Raw genomic sequence first — 13,309 nt, 5'->3', positions numbered from 1 at the left:
AAAGGACAGGCTGGTGCAGGGATAGAGCCCAAGTTAGGGAGAAGCGTCTATCTGCTCAGAGTGACCTGGACAGGATGAATCATAGGGCAGAGGCCAATGGGATGAGGTTCAACTTGGCTAAGTGCATCCTCATGCAACGCTACAGGCTTGTGGCAGAGTGTCCGGAAAGCTGTGCAGAGGAAAAAGTTCTGGAGGTGTTTGTTGATGCTCACCTGACCATGAGCCAGCAGTCTGCTCAGGTGGCCAAGAAGGCCAAGGGCATCCTGCCTTGTGTCAGGAATAGTGCAGCCAGCAGGACCAGGGAGGTGATTATCCCCCTGTACTCTGCTCCGCTGAGGCTGCACCTTGAGTACTGTGTTCCGTTTTGGGCCCCTCACTACAAGAAGGACATTGAGGCCCTGAAACATATCCAGAGAAGGGCTACAAAGCTGGTGAAGGGTCTGGAACAAATTCTAATGAGGAGCAGCTGAGAGAACTGGGACTGTTTAGTCTGCAGAAGAGGAGGCTCAGGGGAGACCTAATTGCTCTCTCCAGCTACCAAAAGAAAGTTATGGGGAGTTGGGGGTCAGCCTCTTCTTGCAGATAACTACTGATAGGATTAGAGGGAATGGCCTCAGGGTGCTCCAGGGAGGTTTAGTTTGGAAATTAGAAGACACTTTCTTCTCAGAAAGAGTAGTCAGGCATTGGAATGGGTTGCCTAGGGAAGCGGTGGTGTCACCGTCCCTGGGGGGTTTTTAAGGAGAGGTTGGACCTGGCACTTAGGGGCATGATTTAGTGGGTGACATTGGTAGTAGGGGCATGGTTGGACCAGATGACCTTGGAGGTCTCTCCCACCCTAATGATTCTATGATTCTATTTTGCCCAGTTGCTGTATGAGCTTCAGGGAGTTAGAAACTTGCCCCATCTCCCAGAACTGTCATGAACTCCTTTACAGTATTTATCTTTCTGTGGTCTGTTTTTCTAAGACTTTTCTTGTGCAAATAGCCCAAACGGAAAGTAGATCCCCTTAGATGCAGCATGGTCATGGAAGCATTTCTTCTGCACTATGGGCCTGTGTCTTGGTTGTGGAGAAACTTTCCCAAGAGGTCCACCAACTCAAAGAGCATATACCTTCCTCCCTCTATGTGTATAACCAGTACCTCAGCTTTTAGGAGTAAACATGCCTCTGCTCAAGAAAGGGGATATGGTGGGTCCACACAACATACCACTCTGTAGTTTTACCTACAATTGCTGCTCCAATTTCCATGAATATTCTGACCAGGACTAGAGGTGCTCTGCCTCCAGTCAGGTGGAGGGACAACTGAGGTTATTGGACAGTGTGGGTTCGATGGCCTGACACATCAGATCCACAGAAGTATGAGGCTCTAGTGAACACCAGTGCAAGGTGTACTGCAATGTCATCCAGCTATAAATGGCCAGAACTCATTTTTATCTCTGGAGTGACAGGGGAATCCTGACAGTTAACTGTATTGGAGGCTGAAGTGCAGCCTCTTTAAGACAGTGAGATTAAACAGCTGTTTGCCTTGCCCGGTCTCTTGGAGGACCCTTCTGTTGTGGGGTTGCTGAGGGTCAAAGAGCAGCAGATGTTGATCACTACCCCACTGGTGCACAGGGAGTGATATTGCACTGACTAACACTCCCTGATTCACATTCATGAGCTGATTTATTGACTGGAGAGACAAGAAGTGATCAGCAAGACTTGCTCACACTTTATTAGTCACATATGGCTAGTGTGAATTCTTGACATAAGTGGAGACTAACAGTGGACTATCATGGCCTGAATGAAATCATGCCACTACTGAGTGCTGCAGCGTTGGATGTGGTAGAACTCCAATATGAACTAGAATCAAAGCCATACAAGAGGTATACCACGACTGATATCACTAATGTGTTTTTCTCAATCCCTTTAGCAGCAGAGTGCAGTCCACAATGACACAGGACACGGGTGAATGCAGGCAGGTACACTCAGCATTCACACAACCACAAACAGCAGCAGCATTATCCTGATTGCTTCTCTGGCAGAGCAAGATGGAGGCCCATTATTGGGAAACACAAAGTTCTTGTGTGCAGAAACGCGTATTCATGTGCATGTGTGCAAGGTAGAACCCTCCAGCAGCTGGGATCAGATACTCAGCCTGCCTGTGACAAGTTCCTGGCTCCCAGTCTGCCCAGCTGAAGACGGTTGGACATATGAGCCCCTGTGGGTGCAGCCCCACTCGAGCTGCTGGCACACACCACCCCAATCTCACACACACTCACAAAGACACAGGCACACACACATTAAGTCCACACACTCCTATCTCTCCTGTTGCTGACTACAATGACACATGGGCCCTCTGATGCCCTGGTTCTAGTCCAGCTGCTGCACTTACCCCTATGTGCTATCACCAGGTGACCTACAGCCCTTGGCAGCAATCCCATTAGTCCAAATGGTGATGTGGAGAGCTGCTGCCAGTGACACATCTGGATGGGTTTCTGCCTGGACACTGGGGTGACAGCCCTCCCAAGGCCGTCCTGGAAGGAGCTGGGACAAGATCTTGGTTCCACAGGAGCCAGTGACTTGGATTCCCACCTGCCATTGTGCTTTGTGCTCCTCTGGGCTCATGGAGATGGGCTTTTGTTAAGCTGAGGACTCTCCTGTGATGGGCCTGGAAGCAGCCAGGGCAGGGCATGAACTGAATTACTCTTCCTGCCATCACTTCCTTGGCCCTTCATTTTGTGTACAGATGTGCTTTTTATCACACAGCCTAACACAATCCAGCAAGAACATAATCCTCTGGAGGCATCTGCATGTGGAAGTCACATATGTATGATTGTGGTATTACATAAGATATGACAGCAGAGAACTCAAATTGCTCTTCAGAAATACATCACGATTAGGGAAAAAGCTGTGCTGTTGCACGGGCCATGGCTTCCTTCAGGGCCAGCATCACAGCCTTGTTTCTAAGACTGTAGATGAATGGGTTTAAGAATGGGTACAGGACAGTGTTGAGCAAAGCTACAATGCTGTTGGTCTCCAAAGAAACATATCCTGACGAGGGTGTGTAAAGAGCAATGCAGCTTCCATAGACAATGGCCAAGGTGGTGAGGTGGGAAGAGCACGTAGCAAAAGCTTTTCTCCTTGCAGAGGCTGCTGGCATTTGTAGGATACAGAAGAAGATGCTTGTGTAAGATGCCAGAGTTAGACACAAGGAAGACAGCACAATAAACAATATGAAAACCGATTCTGTTTTCCAAAGCAGGGTGACATCAGAACAAGACAGTTGGAATAAGGGGGTGGAGTCACAAAAAAAATGCTGGACCTTGTTTGAACCACAGAAAGTGAGCTTGGAGAGCAGCACCAGGTGGTAAATCAAGAATGTGAAGCCCATGACCCAAACAGCAGCAACCAGCTGGATACAGAGCTGATGCTTCATGATGGCAGCATAGCGCAAAGGCTGGCAGAGGGCAACGTAACGGTCAAAGGACATGACAACAAGGAGAGAAAACTCTACAGCACCCAGGGCAAAATAGAAGGAGGACTGGGCAAAGCATCTGCCTACTGAGATAGTTCTCCTGCCAGAGCTCAGAATCACCAACAGTTTGGTGCTTGTGGAGGATGTAAACCAGATTTCCAGGAATGCCAGATTGCCAATGAAATAGTACATGGGGGTTTGCAGGCGGTTATCCACACACACCAGGAAAATGATGGCTGCATTCCCCATCACCGTTGTCAGGTACATGAGTAGAAGGACCAGGCAGAGAAATAGCCGTAGCCTTTGATCAAGCCCTGAGAAGCCCATGAGGATGAATTCAGAAATGACAGTTCCATTGTCTGTTCCCATACCCAAGTTCCATTCATCCTGCTGACGTAGGAACATGGCAAAAACAAGTCCAATAATTTCATGGTCTGGACAGAAGGCTATCTCCTTCCTTCTCTCTTGCCTTGTTTGCAGACTTCCTATACAACACACACACACAGATTCTTTTGCACATTCCTCACACCCTGACTTTTCTGTTTCACATATCATGCAGAATCCTCAGAGAATTTCTTGTCTTCTTTCCACCTTTGTCCATCAGCTACAAATGATTCTCGCTACAAAAACACAGGGCTAAGAACGGATTGTTACTCTGTTATACTCTATTCCTGTGAAATTCCACTCAGAAGAATTGCAAGCATCCATCATACCAGTGTTTCCAAAGGGAATTTCATGTCCTGCATAAATGCTTTCTATTATGTAAAAGCTAAATCATCAGTTCAAATATGTACATTGGAATTTATTATCTCTCCTCTTCAGTATCCACCCTTTTTGGACTAGCAACCACTGGGGATCCCTTGCTTGATTTCAAATTAAGCAAATTTCAAGTACCTCTTTTGTAATGCCCTGCTTTCTTCTACATCATCTTCCTTTGTTTCTTTAGGAAAGATGGAATACAAGTAGCAAGTGTAGCTTGCCTTTTTCAGTACTCTAAATTGAAGTCAAAATTCATTATGGTCCCACCAGGTCAGTGGAAACAGATCTGTCACAGAGTCACAACCGACCTCATTCTGTGTGGAAATGCAGTTGTTTCCAAATAGTTGCTATTCTCTCGTACAATCAAATGGCCTCACTTAACTGCCTTACTTTTCTGAGAGGTGGAACAAATTTTGTCATCTTTGAAAGCTTAAGGACAGTCCTTGAAGTAGAAAGAGGAAGCACCTAGAAAAAACAAAGTGCCAAGTATTACCATGCAGGTGTATATTTCAGTTGTCTAAAAGTTATATCATTCAGGTTGAGCAATTTAACTTACTCCTATCCTGTCAATGCTGAGAGAGAGAAGAGCATCTGAAAGAGATTCCTCACCTTTATCTTGCATTACAGTTCTAGGCTGTGATGACCCAGCCACGAGCACTTTCTCTTGTCTCCATTGACTGTTGGGGGAGCCTCGGGAGAACAAGTTCTCACAGGCACCAGGAGTGAAGTAGGTGAAACTCATTACTCAAGTCTCAGGTGTCTAATGGTTTTGATAAATTATTCTCTTCTGTAAATCAAACTACTCTTCTAAGAGAAAATAAATAAATAAATAAATAAATAAAGAGAGAGAGAGAGAGAGAGGGAGAGAGAGAGAAACTTGTTTAATAAAACAGACATTTTCTCCTTCACCTTTCCCTATGTTTTTAGACAGAAAGGATCAGAGAAATGACTGCAAAAAGAGAACACCTCAAAATGCAAGGGTGGAAGAGCAGAAGACAGGTTGGAGGCAGAAAAGTAGTTTCTCAGTGGGCTGTATTGTCCCCTCAGGACCTGTCCCAGGGTAGAATGGGTACACTTAGGCAGGAAAATGGGAAGCTCAGAAGTGGGGAGTACAACCATGTTTATGTGGACATTTCAGCCTAGGATTTGGGCTGGTCTTAGACTCCAAATGCCCTGCTGAGGCACTGTGCACTGTGCACTGGCTTCCTCTGGTAAACTTGTTCAGATTAATCCATTGGCTGTAATTGTTTTAGCTGAAGATTGGCCCGGTCACCAACAGCAATATGTTGTGGTTTAGACCTGACAGGCAGCTAAGCACTGAGGGGATCTGGTCAAGGACCTTTTCCCCTACAACGAGGGTAAATAATCATGGGAGGCAGTGATGGGAAACAAGTCTGGTCAGTCACATTAATCATAAGATCACAAAAACATAGAAAGACTTGGTTTCAAAGCTACCTAAAACATCACCTAGTTCCAACTGCCCTGCCATAGGCAGGGACACCTTGCACCAGACCAGGTTGCTCAAACCCCATTAAACCTGGCCTTCATGAATTCCAGGAATGGGGCACCCACAACTTCTCTGGTCAATCTGTTACAGTACCTCACCACCCTCAGAGAAATCAATTTCTTCTGAATATCCAGTCTAAAACTACCCTCTCTTAGTTTAAAAGCTACCTCTGTCTTGAATGGAAATGCAGGACAGGGAGACCCACTGGGCACAGTTGTTTGTGCTGCTGCTGCTAAGGACAAGAGATATGCATCCCAGTCTGCCTCAGGAGCCTCACACTGGTGCACAGGCTTCACGTCCAAGCCTGATACATGAACTCCTCATTCAGGTGGAGCTAGTCAAGGAAGAGGAACACTTTTTTGTAAGCACCCAGGAAAGAAGTGCACAGCATCTGTCCCAGTCCATGTATTTTCTACCTCCTGCAGCTACTGAAATGGGGGACAGTCACCTTAAAAGCCTATGTCATGCTTTTCCGATCCATGCAGAATTTTCAGATAACCAAAGGTATCAGAACTGACCCCAGAAAACAATGTCCGGGTTATCCCATCTATTTTTATTCACAGGCTCTCATCTGCATGGTATCTCTCCTTCAGCTGGACCCCTTCCTTCACATCTAATTCTTTTGCTCCCAGTGGGCTGCATCATCTCAGTACTTTGGCAACTTGGTTGGCCATGTTGCACCTGGGCTATTGCTCATGGTGGGGGTTAAGAGCATTTCTTTTCCTCTTCAGGTCTCACACCTGGCTTTCTCATCTGGAAGAAATCTCAGCTGACGAGCTACAGACTTCAGAAAAATTTTGTCTCTGCGAAACTCCAGAGAAATATCCTCATCAATTAAAGTGTTCATCGAGCAAGGATCTGTGTGGGTTGTATTTGTTGAAAGTTGAGAAGCAGACAGTCTTGGAATTGCGATCATTGGTGGGCTAAAGCAGCCCTGTGTTTCAATTCTCCTCTGTGCTGAGGAAGGATGCTGCCAGCTGACACTGAGCAAACCAGAACCTTGGTAAGGAAGCCTCTGAGACACGGGTAGAGAAAGGAGTAAAAGTCTTATTTATTCACCCCTGAATTTTGATTGAAGGCACTTGATTTGATTAAGGTACTCATTAAAGGTGCTGTTTATATTTTTTGTGTGTGAAGGTATTGTTTGATATGTAACAATAAAGATGCATGATATTGTTCAATATACAAGAAAAAAATGGTAATATATATATGGTAATAAACATAGGCTAAACGTAGTAATATATGTATCACGTATAGTCCTTTATGTTATAGGATGTTCTAAGGAAAGTAGGAGGGATTTGGGACAAGGGAACTACAAGGTGCAACTGCAGACTTGAGTGGAGAAGTCTGATGTCAGGAGTGATGCAAGTCCTAGGGGATCAATGAGAGAAATGGTGTGATCTGGGGAGGTGAGGAGAAAGGTTGTCTCTACAGGGTCAAACTTCTCCTACCTGTCCAGATCTCCTTAAGAGGCTGTTAGGCCTTTCTGTGTCTTAATAAGCCCCAAAGTGTAGTTGCTGCTAAGTCTATCAACTTCAGCTCCTGAGAGCAGACTGATGAAATCTCTCAGAAAGTCAAAGTCAGAAGCCAAACCCCAGAGTTCTTCAAAGCATTGATTGGTTGCAATGAGGGCCATTTCTGAAAAAGCCCCATGGACACCTTAGAGCACTGTGGTGGCAATTGGAGGCCATGATCAGAGGTAGGCCAAGGCCCTGTGCAGGTGGCTCTGAGGCTGAGAAAATGCTGGCATCCTTCACACAGGCATCCACACCCATCAGCTTTCATGGGTCCTGTCAGCTGACCAGACACAAGGAACCTCACCATGGTCTTCCAGGCTATGTGACCTTCCTGATGGACTTTCAGCTCCTCAGATAGACACAACCGAGCCACATGACCGTCTCTCTCCAGTCATGTACTCAGGCACAAGACATTTGACAACCCACTGCCAAGGCTGCTTCTGAATGGGCCTTTCAGGTACTTGGGCAGAGGGCATCACACAAGCACCAGGTGCCTTCTGCTGGTCTGTGAGAGACACTGCGAGATGTGAGCCTAAAAGTCCATCTGGCAGCCCAGAGGTGAGGGTTGACCTGGCAGCTACTTCAGAAAGATAGGACCTCCCAGTCCCTTGCCCAGCCATGCTCCTTATGCTGGCCTCTCAACTCCAGAGGCAGAAGCGAGCTCACAGTCCCCACCAAAACCAATTGCTTCCTGCTGGAGTCAGAGTTTCTAAGGCACAATTGATACCCTATAAGAACATCCAAGCCCGGCACCCTCCTTGACACCTGGCACCTAGCAAGATAAAGGCAAGGTCGTTTTCATCTTCCAAGGCCATGCACCTCCTGATGGCCTTTCAGCTTCTCTGATGGACAGAAGACCCCTGTGTGCAAGCTCTGTTAGGTACTAGGTCAGGACTGAGCTTGAAATAAATATTTACACTAGCTTCATGTCAGCATCTCCTCAGTTACTTATGACAGCTAAAATGATAAAAGTATACACCAGCCATGTTGCTGAAGGTCGCACATGATATCCTCAGTCAGAAGTGCCCTGACATCCACCTGCACAGCCATGGGCCTTCTGCTGCCACTAGAGATCCCTAGGCACAGCTGACATAAGCAGTTCATCCCCACCAGTCTCTGGTTAGGGTTTTATTATGTGCTTTGTTATGGGACAAGGGTTGGTGTTAAGGCTGGCAATTTAATGCTAGTGATTAAGGGCTAGGGATGAGTGCGATCAATTGGATAAGACTAATGGTAACAGGTGATGTGTTTGGGGGTTTAAGATAAAGGTAGGATTTGAAGTTTGGGATTAGAGCAGTGGATTCTTTCCATGGTGAAGCATAGTAATTAGGGTAGCACTAGGTTTTAATGTTCCTGGTTAGAAATATTATGAGGGCATAACATTAATATTTTCCCGGTGAGTATTGCAGAACCATCAGCCTTACCTGAACCATTTGCCACTTCTTCAAAATCTTTCCTTCCCATTAGCCAAGCTAATCTTCTCTCCCACAAATCTCCTAGCTTTATTCTCCCAGATTTCCCTTGACCTCCCTAAATGTGTCACCCTGTTGGGGGCAGCTTTCTGATGGCCTTTTATGACCTCAGAGGCTCTTCCTTCCTGCTGTTGGCCAGCCAGGTTCTGGGACAGAAGTGACCTCACAGCTAGCATCCACAGGGCTACAAGGAGCTGTTGTACTCAGGAAGCCTCTTCCCAGCCCACCCAGGAACACTCAGTGCAGGGGATGCCCTGCACAATCCCTCAGGTACTCTGCCTGCCAACCAGCTCATGCTTCAGAAGGCTTCCCACATGTCCAGACTCATGTTTCCCGATGCTGCCTTTAGCAAGTCCAGGACATACTGAAAGAAATTACCACCTCTTTGTGGAAAAGTGAATTAAGAACTGCATACATATAGTTTAGGAAAAAGTCGAGAACTCTTCAGTGAAGGAGTTGGTGTGAAAGTCATAGAATCATCGAATCATAGAACGGCCATGTGTTGAAAAGGACCTTAAAGATCATCTAGGTTCAGCACTGCTGCTCTGGGCAGGGTTGGCAACCACTAGAGCAGGCTGCCCAGAGCCGCATCCAGCCTGGCCTTGAATGCCTTCAGGGATGGGGCATCCACAGCCTCCCTGGGCAACCTGTTCCAGTGCCTCACCACCCTCTGAGTGAAAAACTTTCTCTTACTTTCTAACCTAAATCTCCCTTGCCTTAGTTTAAGGCATTCCCTCTTGTCCTATCACTATCAACACATGTAAACAGGTGTTCCCCCTCCTGTTTATATGCACCCTTTATGTACTGGAAGGCTACAATGAGGTCTCCCCAGAGCTTTCTCTTCTCCAAGCTAAACAAGCCCAGTTTCCTCAACTTTCTGCATAGGAGAGGTCCTCCAGCCCTCTGATCATCTTTGTGGCCATCCTCTGGACGCCTTCCAAGAGCTCCACATCTTTCTTGTGCTGGGGGTCCCAGGCCTGCACACAGTATTCCAGGTGGGGTCTGACAAGAGCAGAGTAGATGGGGACAATCACCTCCCTCTCCCTGCTGGATGCCCCTTTTTTCATGCAGCCCAGGACATACTTGGCCTTCTGGGCTGCAAGCACGCACTTCTGGCTCATGCCCTTCTTCTCGTCCATCAGGACCCCCAGGTCCTTCTATGCAGGTCTGCTCTGAAGTTCTTCTCTCAGTCGATATAAATACTGGGGATTGCCCCAGCCCAAGTATAACACCTTGCACTTGGCCTTCTTGAACCTCATTAGGTTCTCATGGGCTCACTTCTCCAGTCTGTCCAGGTCCCTCTTGGATGGCATCCCTTCCTTCTACTGTTTCGACCACACCACTCAGCTTGATGTCATCTGCAAACTTGCTGAGGGTGCACTCGATTCCATCATCTATGTAATTGATAAAGATGTTGAAAAACATTGGGCCCAAGGCTGGCCCCTGAGGGGCACCACTTGTGACTGCATTGCTTTATTCAGCCGTTTTTTTCATGATGCATTGCTTTATTCAGCTGGTTTTCAATAGGACCATACCTCCAAATGGGAATTGACCTTGAGACTCTGTCTGTCCCACTGGATATGATGGCACCCTTAAGAAACAGCTGATGGCACTTGGGCTCATTCAAGTTCATCTCACCACACCCACACCATAGGCTGTCTCAGATGGACAAGACAAACATGGGCTTCAGATGTAGTCATTTAGTGTTCGTAGCTGGAGGAACAAACCACCTGTGTGAGCTAGGGCAAGAGCCTAGTGCTCGCGATGGTGGTTGTGAGGGGCTGCTCTGGGACAATTGTCCTGGGGCAGCATCTGCCAGGGTGTCCAGAGAACAAGGGCCCAGCCCAACCTCTGCACTTCTGGTCCTCTCTTTTCCTACCAGGTGGCCAGCCTAGTCCAGACCCTCGCCAGTTCTCCAAAATTCCCTGACCTTTTCACAGCCCAGCCCATCCCAGCAGAACAGCTCAGGCTGGGATGGCTCCAAAGCAGCAAATGGAGAACGGGAGATCAATGGTTGACTCTCTTCTACTGCAATTTCCTCTCCCTCCTTTCCACCCTGCCTCCAAACCTTTTCCCTCCCACAGGGAGCCTGCAGCCCCCCAGCCCAGCCTCCCTCCCCAGCACAGCGCAGCACCACACTGCTGGCCCTGGGGATCCTCAGGCAGCACCACTGCACACACACAGAGCCCTGCTCTGCTCCCAGAACACCCCATGTCCCACACAGCCTTGCCCCAGCCCAGCACGTCTGGGCTGACCTGAGGAGTCATTCCTGCAGCCCCTGCCCATGCTGCCCACATTCCCTGAGCTGGCAGTGCTGCTCTGAAGAGTAAGGGGGTTGTGTTCCGTGGAGCCATGCGGGAATTCTGCAGGGCCGTGCTGGTCAGGCTGGGAAAGCAGAGCTAACTCGAGGGGGACACTGCCACTGACTGCCTCCCACACGAGTGGTTCTTTGGCCATGGAGGATGTGCACAGGTACCTGGCCTTCTTCAGAGTCAGAGATTAATAGAAGAGAAATAAAGAAAGCATGGAGCCTCGTCCAAGTCCGTCCCTTTGAAATATCCATGAGACCAGCTTTGGGAGAAGAGCTGAGCCTTCAGGCACTGCCCTCAGCCGATCCCCCTTTATGCTGGAGATGCTGGTATGGAGCCAGCTGTGTTAGAGAAGTGCCCCTGGCCTGCACTGCGTTTGGACACATGACTGCCACACAGCAGCACAGTGAGCAAGTGACAAGAGCAATCAGTCCTCACAATAACACAAAGACTCCGAATGAGAGTGTGGAAGGGGAGCAACTCAGGAAAGACCAAGCCCTGGGACTCTCTGGCAGTGTTGCTGTGCCAGGACTCTTTTCCTCTTCGACCTCTGAACACAGCCAAGTCCCCCTGCAGCTCCACCACATGTCTCTAAGGAAGGATCTCAAGCAAGCAAGTCTCAGCAGGGTCTTTTCTTTTATTTAAATACATCTCAAACACACCTTACTTATACCAAGTCTTGGAGACACCCAAGGTAGATACTGAAGTGGAATGGTTTGAAAAACATTTCTTTGTGGACAACTATATTAGAAGTAAAGAAAAACAAAGAAAAAGAATTATATCTGGTCCTGTATTGAGTTATATTATGACTGATATACCAAAGAAGGCAGGCATTTAATTGGTTCTGAAAAACCTCCAGTCATCAGTTTCCAAACCGCATCCTTGAGCTCCTTGTTCCTCATGCTGTAGATGAGGGGATTCACTGCTGGAGGCAACACCGAATACAGAACTGCCAGCAAAAGATTCAGGGATGAGGAGGACATGGAGGGGGGCTTCATGTAGGCTAAAAGGGCAGTGCTGAGAAACAGGGAGACCACAGCCACGTGAGGGAGGCACGTGGAAAAGGCTTTGTGCCGGCCCTGCTGCAAGGGGATCCTAGTCACGACCCTGAAGATCTGTACATAGGAGAAAAGAATGAAAAAAAAACACCCAAAAAATAAGCAGGAACTGAACACAACAAAGCCAATCTCTCTGGGGTAGGCACCTGAGCAGGAGAGCTTGAGGATCTCAGGAATCTCACAGAAGAACTGGTCCAAGACATTACCTTGGCAGAGGGGGAGGGAAAAGGTATTGGCAGTGTGCAGCACAGCATTGAAAACACCACTGCCGCAGGCAGCTGCTGCCATTTTGGCACAGGTTCTGCTGTCCATTATTGTCCTGTAGTGCAGGGGTTTGCAGATGGCCATATAGCGGTCATGAGCCATGATGGTGAGAAGATAAAACTCTGCTGTGAGAAAGAAAGCAAACATAAACACCTGGGTAGCACAACCTGCATTGGAAATGGTCGTGGTATCCCACAGGGAATTGGCCATGGCTTTGGGGACAGTGGTGGTAATAGAGCCCAGGTCGAGGAGTGCGAGGTTGAGGAGGAAAAAGTACATGGGGGTGTGGAGGCAGTGGTCGCAGGCTATGGCTGTGAGGATGAGGCCGTTGCCCAGGAGGGCAGCCAGGTAGATGCCCAAGAAGAGCCCGAAGTGCAGGAGCTGCAGCTCGTGTGTGTCTGCAAATGGCAGGAGGATGAACTCAGTGGGGAAGCTGCTGTTGGACATTTTCTGCCTCTGCACATGATTGCCTATCCGTGGAGGAAAAGACAGAGACAAGTTAGAGACTTATCCGAGCAAAACCTCTACCATTCTTCACAGAAAGCTGCTCAACAAGACACGCTGCCTCTTCCCTGTGAGACCTCTCTCTTTGTTTTTTTTTTTTTTTTTTTTTTTTTTTGAGTTTAAAGTTGTCTCAGAGATCAGGCAGATCCTCTCTGGGCTCAGCAGGAGTTTGTACTTTCCTACAGTGTCTGGTAAAGAGCACCAGAGATGTATCTCAGGTGCCCACTAGCCACAGGCATCTCCCTATTTGCAAGCAGGATATCCCACAATCCCACAAGAAACAATGAAGATATTTTTGGTGCTGTCTGTAGGCTAAGGGCTGTGAAGGGAAATTAGAAGGTTCCTCACAGACCCGCAATTCTATTTCAGTGTAACGATCTCTGAGGTTCAGTCACTGATACAAACCTGACAATTCCATTATGATCCCAGTGATTGCCCCCTTAGCAGGAAAGTGAAAGCAGAGA

The 13,309-nt window shown here is 47.8% G+C and overlaps 2 protein-coding genes across 3 annotated transcripts in view; both read right to left on the bottom strand.

Annotated features, from left to right (window-relative positions):
• The window catches only part of LOC137847136 (antigen WC1.1-like), a 155,490-nt gene that overhangs the window by 103,373 nt on the left and 38,808 nt on the right, over window positions 1-13,309 (bottom strand). The gene's annotated exons all lie outside the window — the stretch shown is intronic.
• Window positions 2,640-4,991, bottom strand: LOC137847100 (olfactory receptor 6E1-like). Of its 2 annotated transcripts, none has more exons than XM_068665380.1 (2): window positions 4,771-4,991; window positions 2,640-4,679 (listed from the first exon to the last, which is right to left on the bottom strand). In XM_068665380.1, the coding sequence occupies exon 2, from the start codon at window positions 4,008-4,010 to the stop codon at window positions 2,877-2,879; it is 1,134 nt and encodes a 377-aa protein (XP_068521481.1). In that variant the 5' UTR covers window positions 4,011-4,679; window positions 4,771-4,991; the 3' UTR covers window positions 2,640-2,876. The 2 variants fall into 2 exon arrangements, with proteins under 2 accessions (XP_068521481.1, XP_068521479.1); XM_068665378.1 differs by having other exon boundaries at window positions 4,824-4,991.

This window comes from Anas acuta, chromosome W (assembly GCF_963932015.1).
Source record: "Anas acuta chromosome W, bAnaAcu1.1, whole genome shotgun sequence".
In the NCBI taxonomy this organism is placed as follows: domain Eukaryota; kingdom Metazoa; phylum Chordata; class Aves; order Anseriformes; family Anatidae; genus Anas; species Anas acuta.
Note: the sequence above shows the minus strand (reverse complement) of the source record. Positions and strands in the feature narration are given on the sequence as shown.

Excerpts from the sequence above, each read along its gene's own strand:
- LOC137847100 (XM_068665380.1), bottom strand. The coding sequence starts at position 4,010 with ATGATATGTGAAACAGAAAAGTCAGGGTGTGAGGAATGTGCAAAAGAA.